General features: G+C 61.6%; 1 protein-coding gene across 6 annotated transcripts in view; it reads right to left on the bottom strand.

Moving 5' to 3' along the window:
* Window positions 1–46: 46 nt before the first annotated feature.
* Window positions 47–17,790, bottom strand: part of LOC117644338 (serine/arginine repetitive matrix protein 1) — an 85,644-nt gene continuing 67,900 nt past the window's right edge. For 3 of the 6 annotated variants that reach the window (XM_034383699.1, XM_034383700.1, XM_034383703.1), the window contains 10 exons: window positions 17,281–17,526; window positions 16,450–16,592; window positions 15,921–16,233; window positions 15,663–15,842; window positions 15,142–15,501; window positions 14,011–14,196; window positions 10,688–11,547; window positions 3,320–3,506; window positions 1,923–2,688; window positions 47–1,630 (listed from right to left, as the gene is read on the bottom strand). In XM_034383699.1, coding sequence (XP_034239590.1) covers window positions 1,194–1,630; window positions 1,923–2,688; window positions 3,320–3,506; window positions 10,688–11,547; window positions 14,011–14,196; window positions 15,142–15,501; window positions 15,663–15,842; window positions 15,921–16,233; window positions 16,450–16,592; window positions 17,281–17,526 — 3,678 coding nt within the window. In that variant the 3' untranslated portion in view covers window positions 47–1,193. The remainder of the gene's footprint in view (window positions 1,631–1,922; window positions 2,689–3,319; window positions 3,507–10,687; window positions 11,548–14,010; window positions 14,197–15,141; window positions 15,502–15,662; window positions 15,843–15,920; window positions 16,234–16,449; window positions 16,593–17,280; window positions 17,527–17,790) is intronic. The other 3 variants (XM_034383701.1, XM_034383702.1, XM_034383704.1) reach the window with 3 other exon arrangements.

Genomic DNA, 17,790 nt, shown 5'->3' with positions numbered 1-17,790 from the left:
ACACTACTATAATTGTTGATTAAGACAGGGGAGAAGAAAATCATAATTCTCATAATGTTATAATATTTATTTATGGTAAATAGCATCAACAACAATATTACAATTTCCTTAAGTGAATTTTTCAAGAAATACAGAAAAACGTTACAAATGTTTAAAAATATGTTTGAATTCGTGAGTTAAAAAATTTCAGCTGCTAATTATAAAAGTATAGTCATGTCATGACTTTTAATCTTTAATTATTTTACAAATACCCAGAGCTCATGATGAAAGTCGTATTTCCTAATGTGGTTGTGATATCTCAAAATCACAGACAGACAAATGGGACGAGATGCCTCACAGGCACATTATTATCAGGGATGAGGACAAATAAATAACCACTGTCACATCATTCTTCTCTGGGATTTCTATTAGTCAGAATTTACCATCTATTTTTACAATATTTTCCTGTTAGATGTAAAATCAAGTCCACATTACAAAATTGTATTGACTAGCCTACATTATTTTGACCCAATAGCAGCTGATTCTTACCAGTCTTGAGCATTATAAAGTTAAGAATGTTACACAGTATAACTGCGAACACGCACACAAATTGCACAGATGAGTGATTTCAAATACTGCTCTTTATTTGAGCAAATTTTGTGGATTCCACAAAACACAATCAGTTTGATGGGGCGGGTGTAGGCTGTACAAATGTGTAACATCCGTAACTCGATAAAGCCTTGGTTTCTAGGCATATCGCTTAATCTGTAAAACCCTCACTGCATTATGTTTAAGGTCCATTTAGGTCATGGGTCAAAACTTTCAACAAAACCAAAAATTACCCTACCACTAAAGCAAACATCACTTTACAGCTTGTTTTCTTGTTCACATGGGTATCTGTTGGCGCTTCAAAATGAACACGCTTTCAGAATAACTAGCAGCTAGCACTTCTTACGATGTCCTTCAGGAACGCACTCTTAAGAACGGGGAATGGCTCCTGCCCCTGCTAGCAGAGCTCTGCATGGCACTCCGTTGGCTCTATGGCGATCCCGGGAGCGGCGAAAGGAAACTACACTAAAACTGCTTCTCGATTTCGATTCCCGGGCTCGTTTCGGGAGACGCTGCATGCCGAACAAAACTGCGGCACGTCGCGCTCCTCAGCCCCCTTACCAGTGTACCTGCCTCGGCCGGGAGTCGAACCCGCGAACCCGGCGTTACTTGCGGGTGTTCCGCACCTCGATGACGACGCCGCCGTTGACGCCGTGCTTGTCGGGCTGGTGGCGCCACTGCCGCGCCTGGGCGGCCAGGCTGGCCGTGTGCCTGGGGTACTTGGAGTCCATGAGGATGCTGCTGGTGCTCGTGTCGATGCCGCTGTCCCCGGAGCCTCCCCGGTAGCGGCTGCTGCGCTTCGTCACCGTGGACGTGTCGCTCGTCTCCACCACCTCCCTGGCGCCGCCGCGCCCGGACGGCACCGTGCGCCGCGAGTAGTTCTGCACCGTGTTGGTGACGGACGGCCGCAGCGGGTCGCTGCACTTGGAGGTGATCCTCACCGTCTCCGAGTAGTCGCCGCCGCTACCGTTCGAGTTGGAGTTGTTGGAGTCCCTCCGGTAGGCGTCGCGCTCGCGCAGCCCCTTGGAGGCGGGGCCGCCACCTGTATGGGGCAAGAACAAGGTTGAGGCACTCGGGGAGGGGCGGGGTGTCCACGTGACCAGGGGCTTCGAGGAGAAGGGCGAGAAGGGCAGGCTGTCGATAGACAGGAAGACAAGACCACCACCATCTCGGACCGCAGGGTGCAGGCAGTGCCCGCCAGGCACAAGCCGCCAGCCGCCACCAACACCGAAGTCACCTTGCCCGGCCTGGCCCGGCCCGGCCCAGGGAGGCGGCGGTGCCCAGGTGCCCGGGTGCCCATGAGGCCTAACTACTGAACGTGATCGTCCTCCCACCTGACGGCGACGCCCTGTCCCTGCTGTCCCTGTCCATGGAGCGGAACGGCGCGCGCGGCGGCGGCGTGGCGGTGCTGGACCGGAACGAGTTGCTGTAGTCGATGACGCGCGGCTCGGCGTGCTGCTGCTGCTGCTCCTCGGGGTGCAGGGTCTTGAACAGCTCGGGCGCGCGGTCCAGCAGGCCGCGCATGAAGGCCTTCTTCTTGGGGTCCTGGCCGCTGCCGCCGCTGCTGTTGACGCCGTTCAGGTGGCTGGTGCTGGAGAAGAGGCGCCGCTGGTCGGCGGCGCGGCGCGCCGGTTTGGTGTAGAGGTCCTCGACGTGGTTCTCCTTCTCGCCGAGGTCGGTGAGGTCGCGGGTGCTGCGGCTGATGCTGGCCAGGATGCTGGGGCTCTTGAGCGGCGGCGGGCTCTCCTCCAGGCGGTGCAGCTGCGAGCTGGAGCGGTAGGCCGTGGGCGCGGCCTGCACGTTGAAGCTCTTGCTGCGCGTCAGCGAGGTGCGGTAGGTGCGCGCCGGCTTGGCGGGGCCCTCCCACGACACGCCGTTGCTGTGCCCGTTGCCGTGCCCGTTGCGGGTCGGCGACGGCGCCTGGTTCACGAAGGACACGTTGATGAGGCTGCCCGTGTGCGGCGACGTCGTGAGCGGCGACGCCAGCGGGGACGACCGCGGCGACGAGCGCTCCCGCGTGAAGCGGTGCTCCCACACCTGCGGCGGAGAGGACCGCGCCGAGGAGCCCGTGCGCTCCACGTTGCTCTTGGTCACGTACACCTGGAACCACAACAAGCACGTCGTGAGGGAAGGCAAGTTTGTGGCAACATCGAGCGCCTGCCACTCGGCCGATGCCGTCCCGCGGCACAGCCGTGCGCGCTGGCCGGCGGGCGGCCTACCCCGCGGGCTGAACGGCTGAACCCTCGCCGGCGCCGCCCACTTGCCTTGCCTTGCGCCAAGTCAGTGAGTCACAGTGGCGGCGTCGACTTTTCCGTTATTTCGCCTTTCGCCCGACTCAGTCGACTCAGTCCGCGGATTAGATCGCACGGGTCGCACTGCTGGCGGCGGCGCCGAGCTCCCGACCGGATCACTCACATTCGGCGCCAATTTCGGAATTTGGCTCTCGGGCGAGCTCTGCGCGCTGCGCGCTTTCTTCTTAGCGGAAGATCGCCAAGTGTTGCCGCGGAATGCCGTGGATATGGTGGGGAGGGGCGGGGCGGCCGCGGCTTGCCTGGACCCGGTTATAAAATTTGCATACACCGCCCACCTCGCGTCGCGTCGCGGTTGCTGGAGGGGTGCGGGGGTGGACAGGGGAGGACATTGACTTGTCGATCGCGTACGTCATCCGTGCGGCCACCTCATCTGCCAAAAAAAGATTATTTTTTTTCGGGGTTTCGAACCCGCGCCTCACCTGCTTCTTGGCCCTGGGCGTGGAGTCATCGCGGTCCCGCAGCTTCCTGGGCAGGGTCTGGGAGCCGCCGCGGCCGGCGTGGTACTCGGTGCCGACGCGCCTGGTGCCGCCGTTCAGCATGGTGTTGTGCTGCGTCGCGGCGCCCGAGGACGTCAGCCGCGACGTGGACTTGCTGAGGCGCCCAAGGCTGCAACCAGAGAGAAGAGAACCGTCAGTCCGGGGTTCGAATACCGGGGCACTGCTTCGAGTTTCGGTGAGAGTAACACTTTTCCTCCCGTCGTCGGCCCGTCTCTCTCCCGCCCAGGAGGGCGAGCAAGAGAGGAGAGACCTCCCACTCGGAATCATGGCGCTGACCGGCGGCAGTCGAAAACTATAAAAAAGACGATCGCCACACGGAGCACGGTGCCGCAACTCTTACGCACTGGACCGAGGATTCTGTGAGTTAGCGAGCAGTTGCCCGCAGCAGTCAAATCGGCGGCCGATCGACTTCGAGTCCCTACCAATCGATCTCTCGATAAAGTCGGCACGTGGCGGCATTACGACATAATGACACTGTTCGCCGCTAGATGGCGCTCCGGACAAAGAGCCGCCGGCCCGGCCGGCCCGATCAACCAAATGTCTCATTTTACGACGCCATTGTCGGCTCCGTTTCGTCAGGATGCTTCGGCGTGCTTATAGAATGCGCTGATGACTGCCTTGCCTGGTTCCGATAGTGTCCGATAGGCGGCGGCGTGCCTTTTGTTCGGCCGGGCCTGCATACACTAACTACACCACAGGTACAGGCAGGCCGAAATTATTGCAAAACGGCCGCCAAAAAGGTAAGACAGTCATGCTCGAAAGTAAGGAAGCCAACGTAATGAACATCTTGCAGATTTTCGCCAAAACATTTCTATCTTGTTAGATATTAACTTTTTTTTTCAGAGCGCTGCGTTTGGACATACATCAGGCCCTTTGAACACACGCGTGTTCGCTTCGCGCTTCGCGGGCGGTCCCCCACCTCCGAGCTGGCCGTGGTCCCGTTCCAGTTTTCGCCAATTTCCACGAGGGCGAGCGATTCCGACCAGTCGTTTTCTGTCCCTGTCGCGCCCATGGGGCCATGGGGCGTCCCGTGGGGGTGCGAGAGAGACGGAGCGACGGATCGCCCACCTGGTCGTCCGCTGTCCCCGCGGGAGTTCCTCCTAGTTGTTCCGTGCCAGCGTGCCAGACCCGACCCCCTCCATCACCACCTTCAGCCGCCTTCAGCGTCGTCTTCAACGAGGCCAGCCCGGAGTAAATTGTCCCCTAACGGCTCAGCCGCAATCAAACGAGATTAATCCAAGTTCAGCTTCAGCACCTCCTCCTGGCCCGCCACTGTAACGGACACCAGACGCTGATTGGCTGGCTGCAAGTTCATGCCGCCAAAATGCCGCCAAAATGGTCTAAAATTTCAGAATTTTTTTTAACAGTGAAGTTGAAGACGGTCGGTTTCAGCAATATTGCCCAGGCCGACTTTGGCGAGGCTCTGAGGCGCTCTGAGGGCGCGGCCGCAGAAGGCCAAGGACGGCGTCGCGCTGCCGCCGTCTGTCCCCTACACTGTACTGGGGCACACCCACGTGACCAGCGCCGCCGTTTCCGCTTTCCGCCCCCCCCCCCCCCACTCCACTCCACTGGGACAAAATTAGCGCGGGTAACAAGGACTTTTCGAAAATTCAGGAGGCTTCGTTCAAAATATTTGAAGGCCTTGAAAATAAAATTCTCCCCGTCTTGCAAAGCAGTATGTATTTTAAGCGCACATTATTTTGTTTTAAATTTCCAAACCGATTTTGTCTTACAAACAAACTAAAAATTGTGTTCCTGACATTTGCTCAAAAGTAACATCCCCCAACCAACCTCACACCCTTCTGCCGCAGCAGTCCCGAAACTCGATTATCTCGCCGACTAATCGACTAATCTTCGTTTCGACGTGTTGTTCGCGCGCGACTCGAAGCGCGCACGGCCAGCAGCACGGCCACGCGTGGAGGCGAACACCTACACCAATAAGGCGTTCACATCACTGCAGACGGAGAGAAAGAAGAAAAAAACACGCTTAGTTCGCCTCCGTGTGAGGCCGACGCGACGAGCTTCAAGAAGAAGTGACCGCTCTTTCATAAGCAGGCCGCCTTGTTGTTGTTGTTGTTGTTGTTGTTGTTGTGTCTGAGTGAGTGTGTGTTACCGCGAACCACTTTCATGGTTGCAAGAGACGCGACAGAAAGCATGCGCTGAATTCGTGATTGTTGTGGTGTCTGCTGCTGCATCTGTGTGTCTGTGTGTGTGTGTGTGTGTGTGTGAGCGCGGTGCATCCAGATGCACGTCCAGGGCTGCGCAAACAAGGACACTGCAAACCCCTTATGTCGCAGCCAGGAGAGAGAGAGAGGGGGGGGGGAAGTATGCCTAATCCTGGATGACCCCACCGCGGTCCTGCCGAGCCATGCCATGACGGCGTGGTGATGTGCAATCGCAATCATCAAGCGATGCTCCCCGCGCGGCTGTCGCTGTCCCAAAATTCACGTAACACAGTACCTCAGGACGATCTGTCACCTCGGCCTCCGCGACCCACCCTAATCGAGTTACATCGGGATAGAACCGTGACCGGCGACGCGGCTGCAGGTGTTACGTGCTTTAGTGCACGGCCCCCCAGCGTGACCGCGACCAATGCACTTTGCCTCGCGCCTCGTGACAGCCACGCAGCGCGGAGAAGCACGGCGCCAGCCAAGAACGTCAACCGCGCCAAAAAAGGGGTTGAAAAAAATGGCTGCGGTGGGATTCGAACCCACGAACTGCCCTGCGCTCTCTGTGCTGCTCCAACCTGACCCTCAGCGTGTTACAGAATATCGACAGAGGCGGACGGTGCAACATATGGCGGCTTGGCCAGGCTCGGCCCTGGCAGGGTCCACGCACCTAGGGCTCCCCCTCCCCTCCCCTCCTCGCTCTTCTGCCCCGTCCCGCCGAAGCGGCAGCAGCAGCGGTCCTTGCCATGTTTGGTGGCGGCGAGGCCGGGTGCTGCCCGGCAGCTGCAGCCCCCCTCCCCCTCCCCGCCGCGGTCCTTCATGACATCATAGGGGTGGCCGATGATGAATCTCCGGGACGGATAGGTCATTAATAAGCCGCGAGGAGCGAGAGAGACAGACAGTGACGTGACACTGTTGCAGCAGAGAGACACTCAGTGTGACACAGTGGTGCAACCGTGGGGCGGGACGCAGAGTTCCTTCCGGGTGCTTCCGGGAATCGCCTGCACTTGCAATTAGTCGAGGCGACGGTCTTGGTCTCGGCGGGGCGGGGCGGGGCGGGGCGCGGCGTGTGCGACCGCCTGCCGCTTAAGGGACGACGGCGGCCTTGGTTTTATTGGTCAGTGGGCCTGGCTGCCTGACTGGCCGCCTGCTGCGCCGCCAGCCAGCCAGCCAGCCAGCCAGGCTGCATGCTGCTGCATCTCCCCGCCTGCAGCTCCGGCCGTAAAAAAATTTGAAGCGACGCGCCGCGTGCAAGAGGGAGGGAGGCAGAGAGACGCGGCTCGGGGATTTCACTTTAAATTTATTTTACGGTGCCGTTTAATCCTCGCGGCAGCACCTGTGTGGGCCGCGCGTTACCGCGTTACCGCCGCGTGGTGCCTCGCCGTCCCGCGAGACGCGAGGGCGCCGCTATCGGAAGGCCGTTATGCCGGTGTGGTACCGCCGCAGTCAGTCCAGTCAGTGGGGCAGCACCGCGAAGCACGGCGACCCGCGGACGCGTAAACGCTTTAACGGCGCCCAGCACACTCATTCCGAGAGTCGCTGTGTCTCTCTCGCACTCACGCGGCGTCCAAGTAGGTGCGAGAAGGACAGAGGGAGTCCGTCCACCGGGCGGATAGGCCGATACAGGCGCGAAGAGGAAATCGGCGACACTGCCTGGCCGGCCGGGCCGCGGCGGCCGCGCCAGGATCGCGGAATCGTTGCCGCAGAAGACGCGGGGGCGGAGCGCGGACCGCGGCCCCGTCGCCTCCACGCGCGCGCACCGCCGGCACACCGCCGGCACACCGTCGGCACACCGTCACACGCACGCCGAGCCCGCGGACGGAGCACCCACGGCCGCCGGGCTGGCTCCGGAAGGCGCTGTCTCTCTCGCACCCACGGCGCGACGCATGCAGGTGCGAGAGAGACAGCGCGCCGTTCGGACTGACACTGCAGCGCGGTGCCAAGACGCGCAAACCGACACCGTCGGCGCGCCCAGCCCGCGCCTAGCCCGCGCCCAGCCGGTACCGGGTGTCAACCCGCCACACTGGCGAATCTCGTCTCATGGGGGAAAGCAACGAGAACTATTCATCTTCGACGGCAAGGATGAAGTAAACGCGAGTGCCTCTCTGAACGCGGCGCGCGGTGCGCCAAGCGAGGCCTGACCCAGTAAGCCGAGACGGCCGAGCCCCCAGCGCAGCCAGGGGCAGGCCGGGCAGGCCGGGCAGGCCCCCGCGTACACGGCGTCTCGGTGTCGTCCCGCCGACTGCCTGTCAGCTACCTGTCAGCTGGCTGCGCGCTGCGCGCTGCCTGCCTGCCCGTCTGCCTGTCGGCGGGGCCCGGCCGCGCCGAGCGTTGCCGGCGTTGCCACACACCCGCAGTCAATGCGACAGTTTTGCGCGGTCCGACTGCCGTCGCCGCGGCCCGTGACGACACGCGGTACTCGCAGCGACGACTCGCGATTTCAGGAATGTTTTTTGCAAATTCACGCGGACGGACGGACGGCGGCAATGACACACATCGAAGATCGCATTACGTCGGGAACGGCAGCGCCTACACCGTGAGCGCGCAAAACGGGAAGTTTATCCCTTCCTTTTCACTTCTTTTGTGCGAATGGCGTGTTTCGGTCGCCGCCGCTGCAAAGCAGCCTGCTCCAGAGCAAACGCGTGCCTGTGCGCGAGAGACTTAATGTGTGAGTGTGGGTGTGTGGCCGGCTTGTTCGCTAACACGGACAATGCGCAGTCGTGTGTGCTCGCTGAAACGCACCGCGCCGCACCGCGCCGCACCGCGCGCCTCCCACCCCCGGCAGGCTGACGCGCTGACTCACAACACGCGCGAAATTTTGGTGCCGTTGCTGACCCTGCTGACGCACAGCGTAAGCCGTCCCGGCAGACTGACCCAGACCGGCCCGAACCAGCCGCCTGCGAGGTAGGCCCGCGCGCGGCCCGGCGCACACCCGTGTTCGCGCGTTGCCTGCCCGCCAGGCGCTCCCCGGGCCTCGGAGCGCCCGGCGAGTAGGCAACCCTAGCGCACCCGTGTCCAGCGGGCTGTGGGATGGCCTACCTCGCAGGCGCTCGCCCAGTGGGCAGACTGAGGTTGGCAACCCTACCGGTGCGCATCGTGGGAATGTTTGCCTTCTCGCGTGGCAACACTTATTCTTTCCACAGCCGTCAACCAGGTGCGTCCCCGATGGTGCGCGACGCACGCCGAGGCTCTGTCTGCGTCGCACGCGCGGGGCGTGCCGTAGCGGTGCGACAGAGACGGGGCGACGCGACGAGGCGCGGCGATAGCGATCGACGAGTGACGCGGCGAGAACGTCGCAAGGCGGCCACTTACGCGGCGCGGGCTGTTTTGAGAGGGAGTGACGGACGGACTGACGGACACGCGGCGGACACGCGCGCGCCAACAAACGAACCACAATCACCGGCCAGGGCGGCAGGGCGGCGGTCCACAGTGGGCCAGAGACCGGTGGAGGCGGACAAAACTCTAGACGCGTTTTGAGCTGCAGAGTCGCTAAATGGGACTCGAACCGAACGTGTGACCCCACCAATGGATTGCTCTCCGAACGAGGAATCCATTGGTGGGGTCACACGTTCGTTTCGAGGCCTGTTTAGCGACGCTGGAGCTCAAAACGCGTCTAGAGTTTTGTCCGCCTCCGCCGGTCTTCTGGCCCACTGTGCGGTCCGGGCGATCGGAACAGTAACACGGCCTGATTCGCGTCCTGATTACCCTCCGTGTTGGCGGGCCGGCCGGGCCGCGGCGCGTCTCTCTCGCACCCCTGCGGGGCAGCAGGTGAGTGCGAGAGACAGAGAGCGACCCCGCGTGGTGTATCTACCGCGCCATCGCCGCGCAGCCAAATTGGCAATTTTCATGCAAAGACAGCTCCAACGAGGAGGAGGGGGGCTGCTTGCCCGGGCCAGCGTTCGGCCGACCCCCCGGGGGGAGCGAGAGAGAGGGGCCAGCCAGCAGAGCGAAGAGAAAAGACAGTCCAATTTCATAATTCGCGCGCAGGGCGGATACACACGAATCCCGTCGCCGTCGTCCCACCTGCGCGGAGATTGCTACGGATCTATCCAGTCGGACAAAGGCGCTCACACAGACACACGCACACACTCTCACACGCGCCACTGTGATCACAGAGTCGCTCCATCGCCCGCCGTCGGTCGGCCCTGGAGCGGAAAAACAGCTGGCTTTCGGTTCCGAGAAAGTAGTCTCTGTCTCTGTCGCTCCCGTGTGGAACGCCCCCCGAGTGCGAGAAGGACAGAGCGACGAAAGCGTTGCCGCCCGGAGGCAGCCTGCCAGGCGGCCGTCATTTCGTGGGTGCCCCGCTCGGCCTGCCACGACACACCTCCACCTGGACGAGCGTGGTCCGTGGTCGGGGGTGCAAACACCAGCCCGTTAGGACGCCGCTTTTTTCCGCCACTTAGCACGTACTTGGCGAAAAGGCATTCGCGAAGGCTCAGCGGCGCTACTGCCAGCCCCGGAAATAGACAAGACCGTCGAGGTATTTGACGAAAACGCACGACGCCCAGGTCGTCGGCCTCGCCGCCCAGCCCCGCCCCGCCCCGCCACCTCAGACAAAGGGCCATTTTCGCGAGAGGCGACGCCGGAGTGCCTGTCCGAGCGTCACCGCGCGGTACGCAGATGGAAGGCAAACTCACACACACAAGCACACACACCGACGGGCGGTCGGGGGATAGTTCGCAAACCCGGCACGTAACTCTAGACCGCGGCCCCGCGGCTCGGCGAGGCAGCGCGAAGCTACGCGACACAATCAACGTCAAGGAGGACACCAACCGCATTGGGTTGCAGTGCGGGCCGCGGCGAGCCGCACGCGTCACCGACGTCTCGACTTGCCGGCGAGTCAAGTCCATTTCGTCATTGGCGCAATTAGTCCACTGCAAAATGGGAAAATGAGCGCGAGTGGGATTCGAACCCGGGTCCCCGATGAGGCGGCGTGCGCTCGGTGCGGCCCGCCACGGACGTGGTGGCTCGGCGCGCCCACGCCCGGCACGCGCACCCAGCGACCCGGCGCGCGGGGAAGGGAGGCTCTGATTCACCACCGGCGCAAGGCCGAGTCACACTAGAGGCCCGGGTTCGAATCCCAGCACTCGGTTTTCGATTTTCGTTTTTTTTTCGGACTCACCTGGAGTGGCGCTCCTCCTCGGACTGCGAGCCGCGCCGCACGTCGCGCTGCTTCCTCCGGGCGGGCACCACGCCGTCGTACTCCCTCTCGCGGCCGTAGATGGAGCCGCCGAACGGATCCTCGCCGAGGTAGTACTTCCTGGTGGTGCGCGCCTCGCCGTCCACCGTGTCGCGCCCGTCGCGGCCGTCCAGGTCGTGGCCGTTGCGGTGCGGCTGGGACCGCGACTGCGACCGCTTGAGGCCGCTGCGGCCGCCGCCACGCGGGGGCGCCACGGGGGCCACCTCCTCGGGGGAGTCGCCCTCCTCGGTGCCGTCGTTGGGCGACGAGCCCTCGCCGTCCTGCGCCGAGCGGCGGCCGCTCTTGCTGCGCTTGGTCCTGCTCATGCCGAGCAGCGAGCCCTCGGCCGCGCGGTACGTCGGGCTGGGCGACCGGGACCGCGACGACCCGCCGCGCGACTTGTTGCTCAGCTTCCTGGACGCCTTGTTCTTGCTGCGGTCCGAGCTGCCGGACCGGAACTTGCCCACCAGCTTCCGGAACGAGTCCCCGATGATCTGCGACGCCGACTGCTGGTGCGACTTGACCACGGTGGCGGGCGCGGACGGCGGCGGCGTGGGCGTGGACGGGTGCCGCGACGACGACGAGTACGCCGACGGCGGCGGGATGTCCGCCGCGAAGCGCGTCCGCTGGTACAGCTTCTTGTTGGCCGGCATGGGCGGCGGGCTGGGCGACGGCGACGCGCCGCGGTGGTGGTTGCCGTGGTGGTTGCCGTGGTGGTACTCGGGGGAGGAGGGCGGCCAGTCGCGGAACGAGTCCTTCTTGCGCAGCGCGCTGCTGCCGCCGCGGTACCGCTCCTCGTCCTCCTGCAACAAGCAGGCCGTCAGGCACGCGGCTGGGGCAGGCGCTTACAGGCTGTACACTGTACACGAGAAATCACGAAACAAATGGACACTTCAAGACCTTCATCTCACGTCCACCGTCGCATTTTCAAGTTTGTTTTGCATTTGGAGCACTCGACTGAGTCGCTGCCGCTCCCTCCTCCGCACGGAGGCCTCGGGGTGGGAGGGGCCAGGGCCGGCCAGGGCCCGCTGCGGTGTGAGCGAGCAGCCTCGTCAAAGCCCGCCTGTCATAGATCAAAGTCGTAGATTCGGGGCTCCCCGGACACTCTCCCGTATCTGGGAAATCAAATGGACAACCCGGGCCGCCTTTTAGGCGGAAGCAGTGTAGGTTTGTCGCGCTGTGCTGCAGTGCCCGTCCACTGCAGACAGTGGAGGTGCTGCTCTCAGGGCGAACGCGGTGGCACCCGAGCCAACGTCGGCCAGTCCAGCCCAGTCGGGCCAACTGGAGTGGACGCTTGGCCCGCTTCGGACGCTTCGCGGGATGAAACCCGACCCCCAGTGTGGGAGACAGAGGCACAGCTGGACGCAGATGGACATGGCCGAGCTTTGCGACCGGTGTTCTGTGTTCTCGTCGCGGCTTCCCAGAAATCGCGCCCTCGCACAAGGACAGGACGGCAGCCAGGAGCGGCTGTCTCCAAACGCGGCTTCCGTCGTCGCTCTGTCTCTCTCACACACCTACGGGACGCCCCATCAGCGCGAGAGAGACAGCCGGTTGCGTCACGGCGGGAGTCTAATCAAACGAGCTGCGAAAAAGCCCGACCGGGTAGGATTCGAACCCGCGACCTTACCAAAATCCTCTCGAGCGCGGGCATGTTGAGGCGAGTAATCCAAGTCACTGTCTCACGGGCGGCGCGGGGGCGGCACACTGTTCACACTGCCGGCCTGCCTGGCGGCCGTCATCGCGTCCTCCGGCACCACCTCTGCCAGTGCCGGCACCGGTCACATGTTCGGCGGCCTGGCTCCACGGGGTGCCGGCGGGGTGCCGGCGGGGTGACGCGCGGGGTAAGGTTCGGGGTAACGCGGGGCGCGGCTTCGGCCGCGGCGGGGTTCTGCGGATAACTGGCCGCGCTGATCGGGTCGCGCGCCGCGCAGAACAGCACCGCGCCGCCGGACGGGGACGGCATCGCGGCGGTGGAGTGGAGGGGTCCAGGGTTTCGCTATCCTCCTCCTCCCACTCGCGCCAGGCCTTCTTGGGGGCCTCCGACGGCGTGCCAGGCGCGGGGCGCGGCGGGGCGTGGCGGGGTGCGGCGCGGCGGGGCGCGGCGAACGTCCTACTGCCTCCGAGCGCTGCCAGTAAAGCCTGCAAAGCTCGGTGCGACCGACCGCCGCGCCGCCGGGTCATCGGCAAGGTCCCCGCCGGGCCCCTCGCATTACCCGGCATGACGGCCGCCGCGCCGGGACGGCCGGAACACTTTGGACTCTAGCGCTTCGAATTTGGCGACAGCGAGGCAGCCGCCCCTTTCCGCTGTCTCTGTCGCACGCACGGGGCGGCTCTAAGGGTGCGAGGGAGACAGAGCGACGGGCGAAGCGCGAAGCCAGCGGAGCGGAAAGAGTCCCACCCAGCGATCATTTTCATTTTCGCCAAAACGAATCTCGGCGAGTACGCCCCCGACTCCGGACGGCTCCAGATTCGGCTGCCGGGGGGACGCGGCGGTGGAGCTTGCCATTAGTTCGTCCGCCGCTTGCCGGCCAAGTGGACCGCAGACTGGTCCTCGTCGCGGGGTGACTTGCGTTTCGCGGCCGGGGCAGCCCGGCGCGCCGCCCCCCGCGGGTAGGCAGCCCATCCGACGCCTCGGACAGGGCCAAAGGCGCCGCCAGGAGCCTCGCTCTGTCTCTCTCGCACCCCTTCGGCCCTTCGGCACGCCGCACCAGTGCGAGAGAGATGGAGCGTGTTCGGAATGAGCCTGCAGCGTCGGACGGCCTTGACTGACACACTCCAGAAAGGCCGCCCGGGCAGGCGGGCAGGCGGTCTGCACCATATGGCGTGCCTCCTGCAACTAGCAGGTGGTATTGGAGCAGTCTGGCCGCTTGTGACCCGCGTTGAATTCCGCCAGTGGTGCAGTGGAGAAGACCTGCACCACCGGGTAAAGAAACAATAACACAAACTTTCGATTACTCACGAGTTTTTGTTCCTTCCGATTTTGTTATGCAACAGCCGATCACCGGCGGCCGTTCCGCATTTAGAGTGAGTCGCGTGTGCTTCGGTCCTACAGTGTTGGACTCTAGAGTTTTCGAGTGGGAAGGCGCGGCCGAACGCGAATGGCGATACCCCGCGCGCGCCGATGCAAACACAGCCGAAGGGCTCCGCGACGGCGACACCCCGCGCTGCAGGGACTCTCACTTTGAATGATGCTCGTTGCTTGGAGGCCCGTGGCAAGGTGGACGGTCCGGGGGAGGCCGACGGCGCACGCACACACACACACTCACCTCGTGGTAGCGCTTTGCGCTGTACTTGTTGCGCTGCGGGGGGCTGGGGCTCTTGTCCCTGCTCGGCGCGAACCGACCAGGCGCCGCCGCCCGCTCAGAGCTGATGCGCTCGCGCTCGAGGAACGCCGCGTTCACGTTGCTCGCGCTGGGCGCGTAGTGGCCGCGGCCCACGGCGTACTCGTGCGGCTGCAAAAGAGGGTTAGCGCCATGCGTGGCATGCGCAGGCAGGGAGGGTTAGCCGAGCTGGACTCGTCCAAGGGGAAACAACTTGGAATTTCAGTCGACAGAATTTTAAATTAATCCGCATGAGTTTTGGATTAATTTTAAAGAATTGCAGCGAAATCGGTATAAACTTCACTGATTTTGGAAGAATTTTTTAAAATTTCACCTAAATTTCTCGAATTTTGAAGAAATCTGACTAAACTTCTGGAGTCTGCAAGTGTTTGGGTGTACACTTTTTTTTTAAGTTGCTTTCCCTTGCGTCGTTGAGTGACGGATCCTCTAAAGAAGAGTGAGTGGTGATGCGCGGGAAAGAGACGGCGAGGCGTTTGGTTCCGGTGAACTCCATTCACAGTGTGGCAGGAAATCCAAGGACGAACGCGCGCCTCACCTTGCCCCTGTCCAGCGGAGCCGAGACTCCGCGCCTTCGCGGGGTCCGGGATCCGGCGGTACTCCGCGCTCCGCTCAGCAGCGCGCAGCACGGGGTATCGCCGGCACCCGTCGCCTCCGGGCGGCACGCACGGATGTTGGTTGGAAACAACAGAGGTGCGGTTAGGGGAGTTAAAGAATTCAGTCCGCTGAGAGCGGTTTTAGTATCAAAGAAAAGTCGCGATCGTTTCACGGACAGTAAAAAATAAACAAACTGGAAAAATGTGTGCCTACGGGATGCAGAGATTTTTAACTATCGGGCTTGCATTGAACGTGCGCAATCGTATTTACAGTGGTGTGCTGGCTGAATCAGTGATAATCGAATTCTAGGCGAGAATGAATATTAAATGGATTAATCCGCGCGGCTCTGCGGGGCTTCGTTAGAAGTGGGGGATTAGCTTGCAGTCTCGCGGAGCAAAACTGAACGCGGGAACGACTCCGGCCGGCGGCCAAGTTGCAGGTCTCCGTCGTGGTGGTGCTTACAGGCAGTTCGTCGCTGTCGTCGCGGTACGGGGAGTACGTCGGCGAGTCCCTGTACGGGGACGAGCCGCCTCCCCGGTACGCCGACGGGGACCCCACTCGGTGCACGCTCGTCGTCTTGTAGAGGCGGGTGCCGCCGTTGGCGACGGGCGTGGACGTGGCGGTGGCCTTGAAGGTGTGGTCCGGCCCGGTGGGCAGCACCTGCACGCGGTCCGGACGACCAGTGTACCCGCTGCCCACGGCCGTGGACGTCGGGTCGGACGGCGAGAACGTCGACTTCTTGTTCCACGACGACGTGGCCGTCTCCCTGACGTCCTGGCGGTCCTGGCGGTCGTGGCGGCGCTCGGACCACTGGCTGATGCCCTGCGGACGAAGAGGCAAAAGCGGCGGCCGCGACGTGCGGGTCAGACAGGCAGGCGACGCGGCGGCGGGGGCGGGGTTACGCGAATCGCAATCAAGGGGTGCGTGTGGCACTATGGCAATGTGAATGTGGCGGGGCACAGCGCGAGCAGCGAGCGGCGTACCTGGAAGTAGGGGCTCTCGGACCGCGGCTCCGGCGACGACACAAACACCCGCGACGACGAGGTGGTGTTGAGGCCGTTGAGGCCGTTCGTGCGCGGCGTGACGGGGCGAGACTTCATCGTCACGTTGATGAAGCTGGTCGTGGTGCCCCGCTGCACGTCGTCCTCGTCCTCGATCGAATCCTAGACAACAGCACGACGCTTTAGGGCTACAGCACAAGACTCGGCGGCTCGGTGACCTGTTGCGAGGGCGCCACGCACCTTGGAGGAACGCGACTCGCTGCCGAAGTGGTGCTCCAGCCATTTGGACGTCTCCACCTTGCGGGTCTCCTCCTCCTGGTCGAAGTCCAGGGGTCGCTTGGTGAGGGCGTCCTTGCGGTCGGCGGCCGCCGCGCCGGTCAGGTTGGCCGCGCCGGGCGCGGGACCCAGCTGCCCCGCGGCGCGCGACTGCAGCAGCTTGTTCCTGCGCATGCGCCGAATCCGCGTCGACAGGCTGTCCCACTCCTGCTGGTCCTCCACCGCCAGGGCGGCGGGGTCGCCGAACCGCTCGCCCTCCACATTCTCGCACTGGTATCTAGAAAAAAAAATTCAATTAGAAAAACTGAACTAAAAAATAAAATTGATTTTTTTAATTTTTTTTTTGTGAAAGTTTTTTTAAATTTTGAAACTTTTTGTTAATTTTTCAAATGTCTTGTTAAAGTTTTTAAAATTTGAAAAAAAAAATTAAAATTTTGAATTTTTTGATCAAATTTGTAAAAGAATTAAAAAATTTTAAAAACAAGGCGGTTACCTCATCTCCTGGCCGACTTTGACGCCGTCCGCGAGGTACTCGACGAGCTCCTGGTCCTTGCTCTTGCGGAAGCGCTGCTTGCTCTCGCGGTACTTGTCCTCCTCCTCGAGCTCGCCGTCATCGGGGTCCTCCTTCTCGTCCACCTGCGGACGGAACGGGACGGGGCATTCAATAATGAAGCCGCGGTGCGAAAAAGGACAAAGAAAAGGGGAAAAAAAGAAAAGCGCCGGAAGAAGGCTTCTGCCAATTAGATTCCCTGGAGAAAGCCTCGGCCGGTCCGAGCTAAAACTTCTTGCGCCTCCTGGACGCCGAGGAAAATGGTACATCCGCCCGCATGGCCGCCGCAGTGCGGTGCCGTCGCCGAGCTTTCTCAGTCCCAAGTGACAAGCTGTGCAGCGCCGCCGGCCACAGCGCATTATCGTTGCAGTATCCCCATTATTATGATTTTTATTATTGCAGTTTTATTTGTTTATTTTGAGAGTGTACTGCCGACGGAGCTTCCTCCGGCTGGATTGATCCCTGCATGCAAATGTCTCCAGAGGCGACTTTCACTCAAGGAGTCGCCGAGGTGACAGGAGTGATTTAGAGATAAGCATTCAATCCGTCGCGTCTGCTAGGTACACTGTTATTAATACATTTTTTGGCTCTATTTTTCCGAAGCCAATTCCCGGGCGGCCCCCTGTCTGGCGCGGCGTGAGCAGCAAAGTGGAGCGCAGGCGAATATCGACCATCCGTCATCGGACCATCCGACGTCCGGCCGCCGTGATTGATTCGCCCGATCATTTAAGAAAGTCGGAAGTCGAAAAAACAAAAAAAACAACAAAAACCTACCTCCTCGTGCTCAGTGGTGCGCCGCTTCTCGGTGACCACCCTGCCGTCGGGCTGGACCTCGGAGATCTCGTGCGTGTTCTCCGTGTCCACCACCTTGCGGCCCTTGGAGGACTGGTGCACGAGGCGCGGCCCCGAGTTGCGCGGGTCCACCACCACGAGCTGGCCGTCCTCGCCGCGCACCACCTCCTTGCCGGACAGCAGCGCGCGCCGCACGTCCTTGTCGTCGCGCACCGCGGCCAGGTAGCCCTGCAACAACAACAACAATGTAATGGCAGGGCGCAACAACAACAACATTTGGTTCGCTCGACGTCCAAGGTACATATAATGCTAGCTGCTGGTATATGGATCCCTAACCTCAACTCTTTTCCCCCCATGATGTCAACAGCAATTTGCTAAAAAAAAAAACAACAACAGTTAATGTTTTTTTCAAACAGGTCGTCGCGAAAGCACTGCCTCCAAAGTGCGACTTTGGTGCCGTTCTGCGGGGCGGCAACGCATCAGCATCATCCT

The sequence above is a fragment of the Thrips palmi genome, unplaced genomic scaffold, assembly GCF_012932325.1.
Source record: "Thrips palmi isolate BJ-2018 unplaced genomic scaffold, TpBJ-2018v1 HiC_scaffold_18, whole genome shotgun sequence".
NCBI lineage: Eukaryota > Metazoa > Arthropoda > Insecta > Thysanoptera > Thripidae > Thrips > Thrips palmi.
The sequence above is the reverse complement of the archived record's forward strand: the minus strand, read 5'-3'. Positions and strand labels throughout refer to the sequence as shown.